The sequence below is a fragment of the Chionomys nivalis genome, chromosome 1, assembly GCF_950005125.1.
Source record: "Chionomys nivalis chromosome 1, mChiNiv1.1, whole genome shotgun sequence".
Lineage (NCBI taxonomy): Eukaryota > Metazoa > Chordata > Mammalia > Rodentia > Cricetidae > Chionomys > Chionomys nivalis.
In genome coordinates this window covers 149,268,561-149,287,692 of record NC_080086.1, presented here as the reverse complement: position 1 = coordinate 149,287,692, position 19,132 = coordinate 149,268,561, and the positions used below count along the sequence as shown (strand labels likewise).

Below are 19,132 nucleotides of genomic sequence, written 5' to 3'. Positions count from 1 at the left end.
AGGGGTGGCAGTGCCGCGTGTTTTCACACACAGCAGGTGGCATTTGCTGCGCACCCCCACCATCAGTTTCTGATTTGTGGTGCCCTCTATTCCCAAAGTTGGTGGCTTTCGAGCTGTTCCAGGATTCTGTAGTCACTGTGTTCAAGTACCTGTGGCTTAGCTCAGATCTAGGATCAAAATCCGGCAAAAGGGTTGGGTCAGGCATGGACGAGGGTAGCTGACGGCCTGGTGTTACCTCATTGAGCTGAGAGTTGCCGTTCACCCACGTGGCCCTGATAACAGGATGACCAAGTTCTTGACTAGCTGCAGCCTTCTGCTGGCAGGAATGGCCAGAGCAGTGACTGGTCAGGTACCCAGCCAGCTCTGACTCCCCCACTGGCTTAGCCACCTGTCTCCTACTTTACACTGACCAAGTCCCCCATTCACATCTTAGGGTGCCTAGTTCAGAAGTCTCTGTGATGGAAAAAGACACACGCATAGAGGAGTGCCCTACTCAAAGTAATTTGTGGTCAGCCCAGACCATCCATCCATAGGTCACTTACCTCCTGGTCCAGCGACGCAGTAACTGCCATACAGATGTCCTTGCTAGACAGCAAGTTGCTCACCAAACACCAGTTAAGTGAACATATGCTTTGACTGACAGCCCTCCCTCTAAGAATGTCACCTCCAGGGATAACTCACTTATGCAGGGCTCTGAGATGCATTTGTAGAACAGCACAGTACACAGCAACCCTTGGTGTCAACTGTCACTCATCCATATTAGAGACAGCTGCATACATGTACTGATGAGGACAGCAAGATGCAGGTGCAGAGAAGCAGTACAGTTAGACCTGAGTACCCAGGGCTGGCGAGATGGCTTGTTGCTCTCACAGGGGATCCATGTTCAGGTCCTAGTTAGTACTCACTGTTTTGGGTGACTCCAGCTCCAGGGTCTCTCAGAACGGTATGCATGTGCATATACACACAAACATAAAATCTAACAAAGACCCAGGGATCCCTAGCATGCATGTATAAAGCTGGGCACACCAGCACACTCCTGAAATCCCAGCCCCGGAGGAGCAGAGTCGGGAGGATTCCCAGAACCTGCTGGTCAGACAGTATAACTCAGTTGGTAGGCCCTAAATTCAGTGAGAGACCTTGTCTCAGAAAAAGAGGGAAAACCTTGTAATCCATTAGATCTACTCAAATCAAACTAAGGATCAAAAGAAAGAAAAAGTCGTAGAAGGGGGGAGGGGGAGAAATAAATTCAAATATTTCTATAAAAATGCATAAACAAGCCAGGCAGTGGTGGTGCATGCCTTTAATCCCAGCACATACGAGGCAGGTGGATCTGAGTTGGAGGCCCAGTCTACAGAGAGTTCAGGACAGCTGAGGCTTCAGAGAAACCTGTCTTGAAAAACAAAAAAACAAACAAAAAGCAAAGCATGGTAGTGTATAGGCAGCACAGAGGAGGCTGAGGCAGGAAGGTTTAAAGCCAGCCCAAGCTACATAGTAAGAATCTGTCTCAGAAAAGAAATTGTGTTGAACTGGATGTGAGTTCAGTGGTAGGGCACTTCTCTGGCATGAAGAAAGCCCCAGGTTCCATTCCCAGTCCTGCAAACATAAATGTTCATGACCAGCTCATACATAGAGATACTGATGTCAGGGACCACTGTTTTAATGGAGGCTTTCAAGGAGAAACCAGGAAGCTGTGTTTCCACTTAACTCCTACCCTCAAAGTTTTGGCAATAGATGGGGACAGTGGCATACCCCCATTTAGGGAGAGTATTGCCCTTATCAAGATGAGCTTTTTTGGCAGAGGCACTGATGTCAGGGACTATGTATTAATGGGAGCTTTGGCTACAGAAAGAGTGTGTTAGGATTCTGCCTGTGGAAGTTCAAGGTCATCCTCATCTAAATAAGGAGAGATTTGCATAAGGCTCTGAATTCAGTCACCACCAACACCCACTCCCCCAAACAAAAAAATATATCTGCATTGTGCTATCTCTCAGCACAGTGGCTGTTAACATAGGATACAATGACATGGATGAGAAATAAAGTCACAAACAGAGCTGGAGCAGTGGATGGGTTGTGAGCTAACCAACACCCTGGTACTAGGAATCGAACACGGGTCCTCTGAAAGAGCCACAAGCAAGCACTCAACTTCTGCGCCATCTCTCCAGCCTGTGTACTCAGGTCCGACTGCTCTGTCTCCCTGCCCCTGCATCTTGCAGTTTTCATCACAAATAAAGATGCCGCTCACTGGCTTGTTCCATTCTCCTTGAGAGCCTTCATTAACGCAATGGTCCCTGACACCCACATCTCTGCCGAGCCTCGGCTTGATCACGAACTCTGTCCTAGTCTGTGTTCTGTTGCTGGGTTAATCACCATGACCAAAAGCAGCTCAGAGAAGAGAGGTTTATTTCAGCTTACAGCTTGCAGTCCATCCTTGTGGGAAGTCAAGGCAGGAACTCCCAAGCAGTGAAGAAGAAGAAGAAGAAGAACGTAGAGCAGAAACCACAGAGGAATGTTGCTTACACGAATTCAGGGTCAAGTTCAGCTCCTTTCTTACACAGCCAGGCCCCTTGGCCTAGGGATAGAACTGTTTGTAGTGGGCTGGGCCTCCTACCTCTGTTAACAATCAAGAAAATGTCCCAGGCAAAAGGACAAGCCTCTGATGGAGGCAATTCTTCAATTGAGGGTCTCTCTTCCCAGGGGTGTCAAGTTGACAACCAAGGTTAGTCATCACAAGTCCTTTGTGGGTGATTCCTTTTGGAGGCCGCCTGGCTGGCCCAGCCAGGCTGAACACGGACTTCCTGGGAAGTCCAGACAGCTGTGTGTCTGTTGTTGCTTGGAGAGCTGGCCAAGCACACTATGTCAGGGGCATCGAGAGCATCACCTAGTACACCAGCTCCAAGTGACGTATGTTCCCGTACACAGTGTTGATTTGAAAAAGAGATGTGATAGCCGGGCGGTGGTGGCACACGCCTTTAATCCCAGCACTCGGGAGGCAGAAGGCAGGCGGATCTCTGTGAGTCCGAGGCCAGCCTGGTCTACAAGAGCTAGTTCCAGGACAGGAACCAAAAGCTACGGAGAAACCCTGTCTCGAAAATCAAAAAAAAAAAAAAAAAAAGAAAGAAAGAAAGAGAGAGAGAGAGAGAGAGATGTGATAAACCATGTGTTATCTGGGACAACAGTGTCCACAGGTGGAATCACAACACACTTTATAGAAACTGCTTTCTGGAGACATGCTGTAAGTGACAGGTGTCAGAGCTGTCTTAACACAGTGGGCTGAAGCAGGACCAGGGCGAGGACCAGGGGTCTGTTTTTATGCTGTTTTCATTTCTGGGCCCACAATCCCTAGGATGTGGGTTGGTGCCATTAACTCTCATCTGTGCCATCGTACTAATGTGACAGCCACTGTGTTTGGACACTGCAGACTGATTTGTTTCTGCAGGGCAGGAGGGTGGTGGTTGAACTCAGAACCTTATATAACTCTTGTTATGTTTTTGTTTTGTTTGAGATACGGTTTCTTTTTTGTTTGGATTTTCGAGACAGGGTTTCTCTGTGTTGTCCTGTCTGTCCTGGAACTCACTCTGTAGACCAGGCTGGCCTTGAACTCACAAAGATCCGCCTGCCTTTACCTCCCGAGTGCTGAGATGAAATACAGGCACCACCACCACCTGGCTTTTGAGACAAGGTTTCCTGTAGCCAAAGTTAGTTCCAGTCTCCTTATTTAGCTGAGGATGACCTTGAACTCTGATCCTCCTTCAGCCCCTGTGGAGCTGAGGTACGTAGCACCTGTTTATCCAGACAGGGCTTTGTGCGTGCTAGGCTACAGCCCCAGTCGGCAAATGTGCGCTTTAGGATATGAAAACAGGAGTGGTGGCTCACGCCTGTAATACCAGGACTCAGGAGGTGTGGGCAGAGTTAACTCAAACTCAAGGCCAACCCAAGCTACAAAGTATGTCAAAGAGAAATAACACGTACAAATACATGTAAACTGTAGGTTAAATCAATTTATAGATAACCTGCTATTCTAAATAGCCTAAAAGAGCACTGTTTTATTTATTTATTTATTTAGGTTATTTTGAGGTTATTTTGGAGACAAAGTCTCACTATAGAGTCTTAACTGGACTGGAACTACTTAGATCAGGTTGACCTTGAACTCACAGATCCAGCCGCCTCCTGAGTGCTTGAATTTTAGAGTCCTGTATCACCATGCCGACCTTGTTGGGTTTTTAACTTTCCTCTAATATTTTCTAATAATTTCTCCCTTCTCAATTTAAGGTGTTTATGAGATTCATAAATTTTCTCCTTTGTGTTTTGAGACATTTGCAAAATGCTCACAGACACACAAAATTGCAGTTATAGCCTGTCCTCCGCCTGGACCCCCACTTGCCACATACATGCTTTCTCTTTCACCAGGTTCCCTAAAGACACACCTACTCTCCTCGAACTCTGGAGAGACTGAGCAGAGCAGGGGACTTACTTGGGCAGATTTAACACTCTCTGTGTTCGCCTTGTGGCGGATAGATCTGGCTTGTCATGAAAGGACCCGTCTTGAGATGATGGCTGAGATGCCACTTCAGAGAGCAGCCCCTCACACATCACAGATATTACTCCTGGCTCAAGATGCATGTTGCTTTCACACATTGAGAATCAGCCATCCACACTTGGGTTCCACAGCTCCAGAGAAAATCCAGGGGCCCAGACCCAGAAGATGGGGCCCGAACCTCACTCTGCCAGCTTCACCACTTGGTCTGACGCTTTGATGCTGAAGGTGCCATGGGAGACACGAGGAGTGAGGAGCGCACCTCAACCCTGAACAGGATCACCATCTAAACACCGTCCTCTGGTTGTCTACAGCACGCATGGGAATGCCACCTCTGCCCCTGCATCCCTCAGCCGCTTCCTCCCCCCTCCTCCTTGGCCCTTCCTCCTTTCCTTCCTTCCTCTCTTCCTCCATCCCTTCCTTCTTGTCCTTGCTTAATACTGAGCCAAAAAAGTACCTCCCACCACCAAAATCAGGGAAAGCGAGCGAGTTCAGGGCTTTCTGACCACAATCCAGTGCCTCTCCCTGCTCCTGCCATACAGACTTCTCAGGTAGGCCCTCCATAAGAGCCAAGCCCAGGCTGAGGCGGCTCAGGGGAAGAATGTGTGCTTATCACTTACCAGGCTCCGGTTCTATCCCCATTCCTCTACCCCTACGACAGGAGTGGATGCGTAGGAGAAGGGGGTAGTTATCGTAAATATGGTGGTTGAATGAGATGTCTCTATCACATTGGAATATTTGGTCCCTAGTTGGTAGCACTGTCTAGCTTGGTTTAGGGAGTATGGCCTTGTTAGAGGAAGTATTTCACTGGAGTGGGTTTTGAGAGCTTAAGGCCTTGCCCTATTGGCAGTTTTCTCTGCTTTGTGCTTGAGGTTAAAGATGTGGGCTCCCAGCATCCTGCCCCGGTCGCCAGGCCTGCCTGTACTATCTGACCTGCCATTATGGACTCTAATGCTCTGGAACTAGAAGCTAAAATCTTCCGGAAGTTGTTTTGGTGAGGTCATGGTGTTTTATCACAATAGGAGAGAACGAACAGAGTGTACGACTGTACACTTGCTACTTGGGAGGTTGAGGAGGGGAAGTGTGTTGACACCATAATAAAATTCACCTGAAGTTTCCTCTGGATGAGAAGTTGCAGTTGAAATGATGCCCCTGGAAAGTGTACTTAACCTGCCCCTCCCCGCAACTCACAGGCGACATCAAAGAGAGAGACTGTTAATTTATTGGTAGGCACAAGAAAAGTGTCAGTTGTCCCACACTCTGCCCTGACATTTCTATAGCCATCACCCAAGGACCTTTCAGTGTGCAGCCTACACAAGTGTCCCCAACCCTGTACTCCCCAGCCCCACCCCTCTGCTTTAGAACATAGGTACAATGGGTCAGAACTCTTCAAGCCAGACTGTTCTGCTCCATGTAGCTTCTGTGGTTCCACCAACTCACAAAAGGGGATCGAGGGGTGAAGACACCATGTCTGAGGGGTGAGTAGAGAACCATTGGGAGCGAAAAGCAGAGACTACACTGGACCTGAGGCCAGGGAGGGGAGCTGGGTGCTGGCAGGTCCTGAGTGGGTTTGAGCATTCCCACAGCCCCTGGTTGTGCCACCTGGGACCGGTTTTCAGCCTGCAGACTTCCCCTGGGCAGTTCATTCTGATCCCAGAACTCTGTGGAATGGAGGCACCTCCCTACTCTTCCTCACCCACAACTGCAGACTTTTACTGCACAGTGGATGGAGCAGTACTCTCACTTACAAAGGACGCAGTGCTTCTACCCCTCGCAGGAACATCCAGGCCCAGACTCTCAAGCCTGGTCTTCACTCTCCTTGCTGATCCATCAAAGACCTGAAGACCCTTATTCTAGCCCTAAAAACCATGCCCGTGCCTGCTCATTTTCCAGTGGCCCCTCACTTTCCTGAAGTCCACTTTGACAGCATGAGCATCACTCCCTCTAGAACCCAGAGTTCACAGTCCCGGAAAGGCAGTGACTCTTTCCCCTTGTCCTCACTGTCCCCCGGTGGTGCTGGTGAGACACACAGCTAGCACGTTCTCTCTAGAGCTTACCAACGCCTCTGGGAGGCCTCCCATGTGACTCTGGAAGAGGTGCTGGAGAGAGAGCCTTCTCTGCTGGAACCGGTGCCGGGCCGGGAGAGGCAGAACTTCCAGTACAGGGTCTCGGTGCTCTACCTGTACTACCTGGGGCTGCTGCGCCGCTTCGACATGGCTTACGACCAGATGGTGCAGCCACAGAAGCGCCGGCTGCTGCGTCGCCTGCTGGACGGCGTAGCAGGCCGCGTGCTGGAGCTCAAGGATGAACTGGTGCGCGTTGACCTGTGCGAGACCCACTGCCTGGACCGAGTGTTGCAGGATCTCAATCTGACCCCAGTGCGTAAGCAGCCACCCGCGATGGGGTGGGGTTTGGAGGGACTGGGCAGGCCTTGACCTGAGGCAATTCTGTTAGGGAGCAGGATGATGAGGGTTGAGGTTTAGACTCTCAGGAACTGGGGGGCTTTGGAGTTGGCCTCACACTGCGTCTGAGAAGACCTGGGAACCTCGGCAGGATGGATGAGCAGGGCCTTAGGGAAGCTTGCTTCTCAAAGTATGGTCCCTGGCCTCACCTAGGAGCTAGGTGGAAACGCAAAGAATACCTCAGATCCGCTAAAGCTGCACTTGTTTCTTGAAACATGCCAGGAGGCCTGTGAGCACAGCCAAGTTTCACATAGCCAGAGATTTTAGAGCACAGTGCTAGGCAGCCTCCGGTCCTGTTCCATCAAGGCCAGAATTCAGTCCTTGCTCCATAGCCAAAGGAGTGTCAAGGTTTCCCCAGCCAGCTCCCAGAAAACTTGAAGATGGGGTGGGAGAGAAGGCTGCCCAAGATTCTACGTTCTTATGTAGAAGTCAGGGTGGTAAAGGCACTGTCAAATGCTTTCCTGTAATCCTGAGGTACGACTGGATTTGGCATCCTCAGAATTTATCTCAGTCAGATGTGGGGCAGGGGTGACTCTTGGGTCACAACCCAGCATCCATGTTTCCCATCCCAGGCCTCTAGGTGGGAGGGAAATGGTGTCAGGACTACAGACATGGCTAGAAGCCCAGCAGATGGCCAGAGGCCTGGGTTTCTAAATTCCTCATCCTCCTTCTTCCCGTATTGCGCTGAAGGCAGACCTGGAGGTCCCCATCCCCAAATATTTTCAGCTGGAGCAGTCCAGCGCCATGAAGGCACGACAGCAGATGCTGGCTGAGATCCTGGCCAGACTGGAACCACTGATTTCTCAGGAGGTAATGTTGTAGGATTGTTTGGGTCAGCACCTGAGTCCTGGAAGCCTTAACAAAGTGGGTAGGTTCAGCTGTGCACCCTCACCTGGCTAGTTAGACAAACTTAGAGTGAAGAGCAGAAAAAGATGTATCCAGTGTGGCCACAATGCAGGTCATCCCACGAGATTTAGGTTCAAATAGAGGGCCAGAAATAAGCAGAATTAAGTAGTCCCTCAAAGTCCCAACCATCACCACTCTCTGGGCTCCAGTCTCTCCTGCAACTTAGGCTAATGATTGGTACACCCCCTAAGTATCTCTTTCTGGGAGATAATCTCACCCTCTGACTGGTAGCAGGATTCTAGCACTTTCCTTTTCCTCCCTTGATCTTCCTGGGAGAAATCCCAATTTCTTGGGGTTCATTGCCTCGGTCATTTGACACAAGTATCTCTTCCAAACATCTGCCTTCCTGCCGGGATGTTTACTGTATGTGGGGGTCGCCCTCCAAGAGTCCTCCTACAGGACAGACAGGTCTTGCCCTACCCTGCTCCCACTTTGGACCCTCCAACACCTTGCAGGGCAGATCTCCAGCACCTAGGACTATGCCCCTGGTACATCCTCGGTGACTGATCTCTCGGCTGCCCTGGGTACAAGCTCTTGCTCATGTCTTCCTATTATTTTGTCCCTGTTATGGCAAGAATTTTCGAGGAATGAGCCGGACTGAGGCCCTAATTCTAGTGCAGAGTGCTGAGCGGGCCAGGCAGGGCCGACTGCGAGCCACCTTCATGCGAGAGATTCGGAAAGAAGAGGAGCGGGATAGGAAGATCCGGGAGGATGGGCGCCAGAAATTCAGTCAGGACCAGGGAGCCATTGTCATACAAAAGGTAACCCTGAGTGGCCGAAAAAGGGCCAGGGTAGACTCTCTCCCAGTAAGAGCGGGGCTCAGCAATTAACCCCAGGAGCGAAGGTGCCCCAAGTCTGTGGTCCACAGCTTGGTGCTAAACACAGGACCTTATCTATCAATAAGCCCAAGCACAAAGGTATGTTGGGATGGATGTGTCTGGCACCTAGGAAAGCACGTTGGTCCACTCTGTACTCAGGTCCCGGAGAGGTCGTCTCTCAACTCTAGCCCAGTTTCCCGAGGCTGGAGAGGTTACGAGCACTGGCTGCTCTGGCAAAGGCTCTGAGTTTGGTTCTTAGCACCCACACGGTAGCTCACATCTATAAGTCCAGTGCCAGAGCATTGGCTACCCTCCTTCCTCCAGTCCCACCCTAACCTCCTGGGCTAAGACCTTAGGAGATAACAGTCAGCAGGAGGTACCCCTGCTGCTCCCCCTAGGCCTGAGGTCACATGACCTGGAGAGCATCTGAGTGGCATGTGTCCCCAACCCCAGGTGTGGAAAGGTTACCTGCAGAGGAAACGCATTGAGCAGGATCGGCGTGCGGAGATGGAGTTCATTGGCATGGTAAGCCCTCCCTGGCCCACACAGGGCTTCCTCCTTCCCCATCTCCATCCTCTGCACCCTGTCCCAGAGTCCACTGTGGCAGAGAGGCAGACCCTGGGGAAGAAAGAAGCATTAGGACAGGGAAATCACTGATTTTTTCAACCTGTCCCCACAGCATCTCAATTGTGGGGATGGGGACAGAAAAAGGATGGACCAGAGCATCCTGGACCTTGCATCCCTGCCCTTACTAAGAGGAAAGGCTGCAGGCGTAGGTCCAGCAGGAGCACCCTGTGGTGCCCTCAGGCCTCTTCTAGTCTCAGGGAACCACTGGAAGCCATGTTGGGGTAGGCATATACCCCTAAGCCAGGACTTGTGAGGTCACCACTTGTTTTGGGAGCCTAGGTGAGCTTTTCTGCTCTGCTGAGTGTGATTGCACATGGGGGGCATGAACTGGGAAGGGGCTGAGACCCTTGCATGTTGTACATGTGCACATGTGTGTGTCCAGTTGGAGGGAGCAGCCCCATTCTCTTAAAGTGCCCTCTGTTCTCAAATCCTTCCCTCATCCAGTCAGTATTTGTTGAAGGCCCTGCCAGGGCGAGGGCCACACTCTGGGGAGAGGAGCTTTGCTCTAGGTAGATCCTGTGGAGACCTGGTTGATAGAGGAGCTGTGGGGGGGCAAGGTCAAGGCCAGAGGGACTAAGAGGAAGGCTTCTGGGGTGCAGGCTCAGTGGCGACTAGGGGGCTGCTGTGTAATAAGTAGAGGTCAAAGACTTGCTAAGAGGCTGCAGAATGGGACCCCCCAGGAGGGAGAGCAGGGGTGGGGGCAACAGCAGTGGGTGAGGAATGAGCCTGGCCGCCCGGGCCCATCAACAGTGTGAGCTCAGCGTTTTCAGTAATTGTCTCTGCGCAGAGTGATATTTAAAATACATTTGGGAGCCAATGAGGCGGGAAAGTGGCTGTGAGAACGGCTGCCAACTCGGCCGCCGGGCGGGGCATGCGTGGGGGCTGGGGCCTCAGGCTCACGGGGGAGGGCTGCTGGGGGGGCCATCCCGGATGCATCTAGCAAACTCATTACCAGGGTAATTTACACAGACAAATTTCAGCTCCAAACACAATTTCTCCTGATGCAGGCATGCCGTCGTTCCACGAGGGCATGTGCATGAGCTGGGCAAACGTGTGAGTGTATTGGGGACCGAGTGGGGGAAGTGTGTGTGAACCCCCCCCCCCCCGCCTCTCTTCACTTCCCCTAGCTCCCCTCGGCCAACCAGACAGCACACCTGAGCATCCTGACCCAGGCCTTCCTGGGGGAGGAGTCACGGAGGGTCCGGCAGGTGGAAAAGGAAGAGGAATTTCAGGATGCCATAGGGAAGACCCACGATTCTCTCACAGAGACCGAGGGGCCTGACATGAAGGAGAAGATGAAGGATCAAATCCGACAGTGGTTTATTGAGTGCCAGTCAGTGTCCACAGCCGCAGCTGTCCCAACCTTCTCTCCCTCACCCATTGTCCCCAGAGCCTGTTCTCTCTAGAACTGTCCCCTTCTCTATAAGCTCTCACCCCTTTCTAATGCTCTTGGTCCAGACCTTGAGCCCACTCTAAGGACCATGTCCACACCTGACTTCCCATTTCCCTGAGAGAAGAGAAGGTGCCAGGACAAAATAGGGGGAGTACTGTGACGGCCCTATGGCCCTCAGCTCTTTCCATTCTGGTCTGCCTATTCTTTCTCTCATCCCCAATCTCTTTGCCCTTCCATCCGTTTATCCTTCCCTCTGTCTATCCACCCACTCCCTCTGGGTACCGATCCACTCATCCTCCTCCCACCCATCCCTCCAGCCACCATCTGTCTAACTACATTGTATCCACTCAGTGCCCTGACTGGTCGGTTCCCGGACTATCCAGATGAGGCTTCGGGTGGATCCTACCTGATCTTCGCAGACAAGACTCCAGAGCAGGTACTCCTGAGATGGGGACAGGCACCGCCTGGGATTGCAGACGACAGTGCATGTGAGCTGAGGATGTTGTTAGTGTGTGGGGGGTCAGCCTAAACAGAGATAGCTGTGGCAGCGGGGGTGAGGAGGAGATGAATGAGTGGCAAAGAGACTGCATGGGGCCCAAGGCAACCAAGGCCCTGAGGAGCAAGGGAGCGGTCTGGTGGGACCACTGAGGCTATAGACTCACATGGCCCTGGAGAGGGCAACAGCTCCGATGAGAACAGCTCTTCTCAGCATCCTCTTCTTGTTGACTCCCCACCCTCAAGTATCTCTACCCTGGCAGTTTCCCCAGGCTGTAAGAATCCAAGTCCGCCTGCGCCTGGCTTTGGGTTCTTCCTGTTTCGTTTTGTTTTTTCAAGACAGGGTCTCACTGTGTAAACCACACTGGCCTTGAACTCAGGGAGATCCACCTGCCTCTGCCTCCGGAGTGCTGGGATTAAAGGCGTGCGCCACCACCGCCCTTCTGGGCTCTCCCGCTTCTGTGAAATCCCTTCAGTCTCCCAAATGCTGCTTGTTGTTCGATCCAGGTGAGACAAGAACTGGAGACACAGGCCCAGGAGAACAAAAAGAAGGAACAAGAGAAGAATAGGGAGAAAGAGAAGGAAAAGAAAGAGAATAAGAAAAAGAAAACCAAGGACGAAAAGGCCCGGAAGGTTAGCTAGCTCCCTGCAGAGGAGCCAGTAGGAGGGAGAGCCTGAGACAACAGGAAGGGTATCTCAGCTGCCTGCAGGCACAGGTCAGGAGGCAAGGTGGGTTTCATGTTTCCATTCTAGGAACCAGAAGTGATATTCAAAGTGTTGCCTTCCAAAGTCATCCCTGTAATTAATGCTGGCCACGAGGAATACACAAGTAAGAAGGGAGATGGCTAGAGGTGTGTTGAGAGTGGGGATGGAGTGTCTCAGAGCCCCAGGTCATGGAGAAAGTAGGTATCTGCCCTAGGGATGACATTGGCAGATGAAGAGGAGTGTGTGATGGTTGCCTGGGTTTTCTTCTGAATTCTGGAGTCAAGCAGTTAAGCCTAGGGCAGCCAACAAGAACAGGAGGCTAGCTATGATTCTCTCTCTCTCTCTCTCTCTCTCTCTCTGCCCCTCTCCCTCTCCCTCTCTCTGGCCTTTTTCTTTAAAAATGTGGTCAGGTGTGTGGAAGAGCCGTTATGACAACAAACACCCCAGCCAGAACTTTGACTCTGAGACACTCCGGGAAGAGAAAAGGAAGGAAGTGGAGCTGGAGATCCGGGCACAGGTGTGCACACAGCCTGAGGCTCCCCTCAAGCTGCTACCTTCTGTCCACCTCTGGAAAGCCTAGCCACTTGAGACCCCTCCCGATTTGTGCCCTCCAGGTCTCCACCCTGGGCATCCAGCCAGTCTTCTGTGAACCTCTGTTCTCTGTACCCAGGCCAGGTTCTACCTGCTGTCCCATCACCCACACTGTCCCCAACTTCCCCAGTGTCCCCTTACCCCTCAGTAAAGATGTGAGGGCAGGAGGAGGAGCCCAGAGCCATGACCAGATTGGGCATGGTGCTGTGCCCCTGCCACACCCTGCAAACCTCTTGACTGTACCGCCAGGGCTATCTGCTGGAAGGCTATGCTGTCCTTTAGTTCCATCCTTGGTAGGGTCCTCACTTCCAGCAGCCCACATCAAGCCTGTGACTGCTTAGGTCCCCACGATTTTAAAGGGTGGATTTCTGGCTCCAGCTCTAGAATGTGGACTCCATCCCGTGTTAATGGCTGCTGAGGGTAGCTTCTCATGTCACAGAGAACAAAATGTGAATTCAGATCTGAGCAATGGAGGGAAGGGGACCTGCCAGCTCTGTAGTGGGAAAGCCTTGGTGACCCTCTACTCACTTCCTCTCCACCTCGACTTTCCCCTGATGTTCCTCTCCCCCCCCCCCCACTTCTCACTTATCCTGCCCACCACACACCCTGCCATGTCCCCAGGTGGATGAGCTGATGCGACAGGAACTGAAGAATTTGCGTCTGGCCGTGGACAAGGAGGAAGGCAGACCCCTGAAGATTCCGAAGGTAGATGAGGGTGGAGGGCTGAGGAGGAGAGGGTACCTGGGGGTGGTGAGCGGGGAACAGAACATGCTTACCTGTAAACTTACTGTCCACCAGAAAAAAGCTGGGAAGAAGAGTGGGAAGAAGAGGAAGGAGAAAGATCTGACCCCGGACAGGTAGTGAATCCCTGCTGCACATGTCTGTGGGGGACCCTGATTTCTGGGCTTGGTTGTGTTGCTGTGTGGCATTCGGGAAGTTACTTTACCTTGCTGAACCCCTAACCTTGTCCACCAAGTGCCTTTAAAAATGAAAACACCTGGGCTGGAGAGATGGCTCAGCGGTTAAGAGCATTGCCTGCTCTTTCAAAGGTCCAGAGGTCAATTCCCAGCAACCACATGGTGGCTTACAACCATCTGTAATGAGGTCTGGTACCCTCTTCTGGCCTGCAGGCATACATGTAGACAGAATACGATATACATAATAAATAAATAAACATTTTTAAAAAATGAAAACACCTTCAGGCGGTGGCGGCACACACCTTTAATACCAGCACTCAGGAAGCAGAGGCAGGTGGATCTCTGTGGGTTCGAGGACAGCCGGGGTTCTGCAGAGAAACCTTGTCTTGAAAAACACAACATACAGCAACAAAAAATTGGATGTGGTGTGTGGGTGGGAAGACAAGTGTATTCCTGACGCTCACTGGCTAGCTAGTCAACCAAAACTGGCAAGCTTTCTGTGCAGTGAGAGACTGCGCCTCAAAGAGTAAAGGGAGAAAGTGAACAATCCAGGAAAGGCAACATGGCACACACACTGACAAAGCAGAACAACACGCATGGGGTTTTTAATCATCATACATGTTACCACTCCAACCTTTGATTGGCTCTATCCTTTCAATCTGTGCCTGGATTAACCACCCTGGGAACACGGGGGGACCTGCCAAAAGACGCCTTCTTGCTAATGCCCGCTGCCTGGGGACCACAACTCACAAGGAGAGCCGCACCTACACTTGGCTTGGGAAGAAGGGAAAGAAGGCTGTGCTGAACCCAGATTTCAAATGGTGGCCATGAAAGGTCTGGTGGGCATCGTCACAGGATGCATTGGCTCCTGCCACAGGGCACCCACTGTGGAGTACCTGTCCCCTGACACTGTGGCCAAGGACCTCGACTTCTGATTCTGGCTGTCCAGAAGCTCTGTTGACATTTCTGATCACAGAATGTTAGCAGGGGACCCCTTGTTCTCTCCTCTTGTGCCTACAGCATCCCCCATCTCCACCTTCCTTTCCCCTCATCCTCTCCCACTAATGTCTGTCTGCCAGGACTGTGGACTCGTTGTTCGAAGAGCTTGTCGTCATCGGCCTTATAAAGAAGTGCATGCTGGTGACACTGAGTGACTACATCGGTGAGGCCCCTCCCACGCCTCTGCACCTAGGGGAGGCCTCCTGACCCTTGCCCCCACCTCCTGAGGCCTCTCCTCCAGCAGATCTCTCCTTCAGGAGTGCCATTCACAGGTGGCTCCTCCCTGTCCGACGCAGGTGATTGCCTCTATCTTGGGTCCACCCTGACTTTGGCAAACAAGATGCCCATGCCTTCCCTGTTTGATATACGACAGAACATGGCCTTGTACGGGGTTCTGCGGCTGGGTGAGAACCCCAGGGGAGTAAAAAGCCAGGGCTGGGTAGGACCAGGGGGGCATGGCTGATTCTCCCTAACCTGAGTGGGTATAACGACCCTGACTTTCACAGAGCCTTCTGCAGTCACACTCAGATTGGGCCACCCCAAAGATCAAGTGAGTCCATGACTTGCTCAGTCCCAAGTGACACCCTGCCATCAGTCTCATTTTTCAGAAGGGCGTCCCTGAAAGCTTATTAAATGCCGGAGACTGGGAGCTTTACAGACCAGTGTGTCATGTGCCTTTCCGCACCACCCACCGTAATCCAGGGTTGGAAATGCATGGTATGGAAGGCAGCAGAGTTCCCTCCTGGCCTCGCGGTTTCCTGCCATGGGGGTTGCTGCAGCCTGGGGAAGCTGCTCAGGTACTGGGGAGGGAGCACAGCCCAGATCTGCATCTCACCCTCTCCACCCCAGGCCTTGGCAGAACCTTCAAGGGTCTTCTACAGCCTTCTGCCCAATTTTGGTCCATGGCCTGCCCCAGCCCTGTCTCCTTCTTCCCAGGCTCTCATGACATACATTCCATGGCTCCCCATGTCCGCTCCGTCCTCCTGGTGGGACCCTCCGGCATGGGGAAGAAGATGTTGGTCCATGCGGTATGCTCAGAAACCGGAGCCAACCTGTTTGACCTGTCACCCGGCAACGTGATGGGCAAATACCCTGGCAAGAATGGGGCCCAACTGCTGGTGCACATTGTCTTTAAGGTCGGCAGCCTTTAGCTTAGAGCAAGGGTGGATTTCTCAGGATGGAGACAACGGCAGGGTGGGTTTTCTGAACACTTTAGGGGTGACCCATATTGTGCTGAGATACAGGGACCTGAACGGACGTCTTTCTTCCAACCCTTGTGGGAGCCTGGGTTCCCCTGAAGCTCCTGTGATGGGGAATGTGGAAGGCGGAGAGGCAGAGGGGAGCGAATAGAAGTCAGGGACTACAAAGTCATCTGATGGGGTTTGACCCAGGTAGGGATATGACCCTTGCCCAGGGACGTCTGACATCTGGTTTCTATGCTCCACCCTATCCAGGTGGCCCGGGTCCTCCAGCCCTCTGTCATCTGGATTGGAAACACTGAGAAAACCTTCTATAAGAAGGTCCCAAAGGAAGAAAGGCTGGTGAGCAATGTGGGCAGAAAGGGCTGTGTTGGACAACCAGAGCCCGAGGCAAGGCTGGAAGTCCTGCTCAAGCTATTGGAAACTAAACTGGCATCTTGTTCACACTCTGTTTAAAAGGCCAGTGACACTCAGAACTGATGTGAAGCACAGCCTAGGCCAGGGGCTCTGAGACCAAGGGTCTCACAGGCCCAGGCGTCACGTCTCAACCCTATAACCTTCCCTCCTTGGACCAGATGGACCCAAAGAGAATAAAGAAAGACCTCATGAAGGCCACTAGACTGCTGAGCCCCGGTGACCGTGTGATGCTGATAGGCACAACTGACCGTCCACAGCTGGCTGAGATGAAGGGCCTGTGCCGGTTCTATGAGCGCATTCTCTTCATACCTCGGCCGGATTATGCTTCCCGTTATGGTGAGGCCAGGAAAGGAACCCAGAGACCCAGACCTTTTGGCGTCCCTTGCCCTCCCCCAGCCCCCACTGCTGCTCTGAGCTTCAGCTCTCCAGGGGCTTGGGGCTGCTTAGACACAGCTAGAGGCTGTGGGCCTGGCTTTCCTGTGGCTCTCTGACCCTTCCTCTGCCTGCAGTGCTCTGGAAGCGCATGATAGAGAACCGGGGACCACAGGCGGCCCAGAATCTGGACATCAGTGCCCTGGCGAGGGTGTCTGACGGCTACACCACTGGTCACATTCTCCAAGCCATCCAGTCAGTGCTGACTGAGCGGCGGCTCCTTCAGCTGTCCAAGAGGCCACTGGTTGCCTCTGAGTTTGTGGGGCACCTGGCAAGGCTGGATCCAGTTTACAGGGAAGAGGAAGAATCCCTAAAGGTGAAGCTGCCAGGCCAGGGTTGGTGGGCTCAGCAATGGCAGCCAGCAGTCAGCCCTCTGCATGCCTGGGGTTCCTCCCACTGTTTCCCTGTTGCCAGGAGGTGGTCAGGGCAAATGAGTTTGGGCTTCTGTTGGGAAGGGGACTAGTAACACCAGGGAGGGGCCAAGGTGTAGGAGCCTGAGCAAGGAAGCGGGAGAACACCATCTGGGCGGGTGGCACTGGCTGCTGCGGTTGATGGCCATCTCTGGAGGCAGGTTGACATTAGGAGTCACAGAGGCCTGTAGGGGTGGAGGGAAGAAGACCTGCACCTCTCAAGAACGGCTGGCACTATGGCCTGGAGTACTTGCTGGAAACTGGGAGAAGCCCCTGCTGTGTGGGACATCCACTGCTCCCCCACATCTGGGAGGAGGATGGGAGAAAATTGCAGGGGAAAAGAGAGTTTGCATCCAGCGGACTGAACCCCTGCTTTTCTGCCATCCCAGGACTGGTATTTCAAGACTCCACTGGGAAGAAAGAATATAAAATTTAGCAAGGACCTACAGGAGGCTGATGAGGCCAGACTGGCGAAGGAGAAGAAGAAGAGGAAGTGATGGCGGCCGCCTGTTGGGTGGGCCCTGGCGAATGAGTAGTGCCTCGAGGGTCAGGGGAGGGACAGACACATAAAGGCCCAGGTGGCTCCTGAGGGCTTTCTTCTTTTGTTTACCATCTCCCTGGGCCCCACCCCCTTTACCCGCCTCTCTGCCCTGGCTGCCAGAACCCCTCCTATCACCCCTGTGACTTTATCTTGTCATTTTCCTCTGCTGTTTCTCCTCTTCACTTGTTCAAGGCACTTAAGGGATGGGGTACAGGGAGACACAGGAAGTGAAGGACTGAGGGGAGAAGATCCAAAGGGAGAAACACCAGGTCTAGAAGGGAGTTCGCCCACTCCCTCTGTAACCTGTCTGAGCCTCAGTTTCCTTCTTTATAAAGTGAGGAGAGGACTGGAGAGATGGCTCAGTGGTTAAGAGCGCTGGTTTCTCTTCCAGAGGTTCTGAGTTCAATTCCCAGCAAGATCTGGTACCCACTTCTGGAGTGCAGGCATACATGCAGACAGAACACTGTATGCATAATAAGTAAATAAACCTTAAAAAAGAAAAAGAAAAAAAAAAGTGAGGAAGCCGGGCGGTGGTGGCTCACGCCTTTAATCCCAGCACTCGGGAGGCAGAGGCAGGTGGATCTCTGTGAGTTTGAGACCAGCCTGGTCTACAGAGCTAGTTCCAGGACAGGCTCCAAAGCCACAGAGAAACCCTGTCTCGAAAAACCAAAAAAAAAAAAAAAAAAGTAAGGGGAGGTTGGACAGGACATCCTCTAAGGTTCTTTCCAACCTGGAACTCAGTTATGCTAGGCAAAGTGTCTCCAGGTGTGAGGAGGGAGTGAAGGAGGTGAGGATGCTTAGGTGAGAGTGGAGGTGGGGCTGGAGGGGTTAGGGTGGACCACAGAGATGGGTAGAAGCTTTGAATAGTCTTCCCCTCCACAGTGGTGACTGTCGCCTTGGCGGGATCTATATCTGGGAGGTAGTTTGTAGACTGGGTTGATCGGGGTGGGAAGACCCACCCTAAATGTGGGTGGAGCCATTTCATGGGCTGCTGTACTGAATCAAATGCACTGGTATTCTTCACTCTGTACTTCCTGATTGCGGAAGCAATGAGACCAGCCCCCTCACGTGCCTGCTGCCTGTCTGCCTGACATGACAAACTGCTTTCCCTTGAACTGCGACCTGAAATAAAAAGCCTTCTTTCAGTCGCTTTCATCAAGTCTGTTCGGGTTTTGTTGTTGTCGTGTGGGGTTTTGGTGGTGGTGGTGGTGGTTTCGATTTCATCTTGTTAAAGCAAGAACAGCAACAGTTACAAACTCTTTCCTGCAAACCCCTCCGAGTGGGTGGGAAACTCGGAGGTCAGGACTACTGGCTCAGCAAGGGCTAAAGAAGACACAGTGCCTTCTCAGGAGACAGACCTGCAAACCCTGTACAGAGGGCATGAGGAAGGTCAGTCAGTGCCCATGGTACCCAGTCAGTGTGAACCAGACCAGGGGAGATCCCAGAGCCCACAGCAGGCAGACTCAACAAACCAAACCCAAGAGCTTCACTTGGCTTTTTTCCTTTCTCCATTCTTTTGCTTTTTATCCCCACCTTCCTCAATCAAAGCAATCTCTATCTTCTGGGCTGAATGGCCAGAGATGCCTCCTAGATCACTCCCAGCTAAGACTTCCTTACAGTTCTGGAGGGGTAGAGACGCCAGGTAGGAGATGCTGGGAGTCACCCAGGGAGTGAAGTTGGCACTTG

The 19,132-nt window shown here is 52.4% G+C and overlaps 1 protein-coding gene across 1 annotated transcript; it reads left to right on the top strand.

The window, feature by feature from the left end:
* The first annotated feature begins 6,001 nt into the window (after positions 1–6,001).
* Positions 6,002–17,402, top strand: Iqca1l (IQ motif containing with AAA domain 1 like). The gene is made up of 19 exons (XM_057791214.1): positions 6,002–6,012; positions 6,585–6,912; positions 7,687–7,806; positions 8,478–8,663; positions 9,174–9,245; positions 10,475–10,680; positions 11,092–11,176; positions 11,743–11,868; positions 11,989–12,064; positions 12,351–12,457; positions 13,153–13,236; positions 13,330–13,388; positions 14,528–14,610; positions 14,744–14,851; positions 15,384–15,583; positions 15,902–15,988; positions 16,222–16,399; positions 16,573–16,811; positions 17,295–17,402. Exons 1-19 carry the CDS (start codon positions 6,002–6,004, stop codon positions 17,400–17,402), a joined length of 2,463 nt encoding a protein of 820 aa, XP_057647197.1.
* Positions 17,403–19,132: the final 1,730 nt, after the last annotated feature.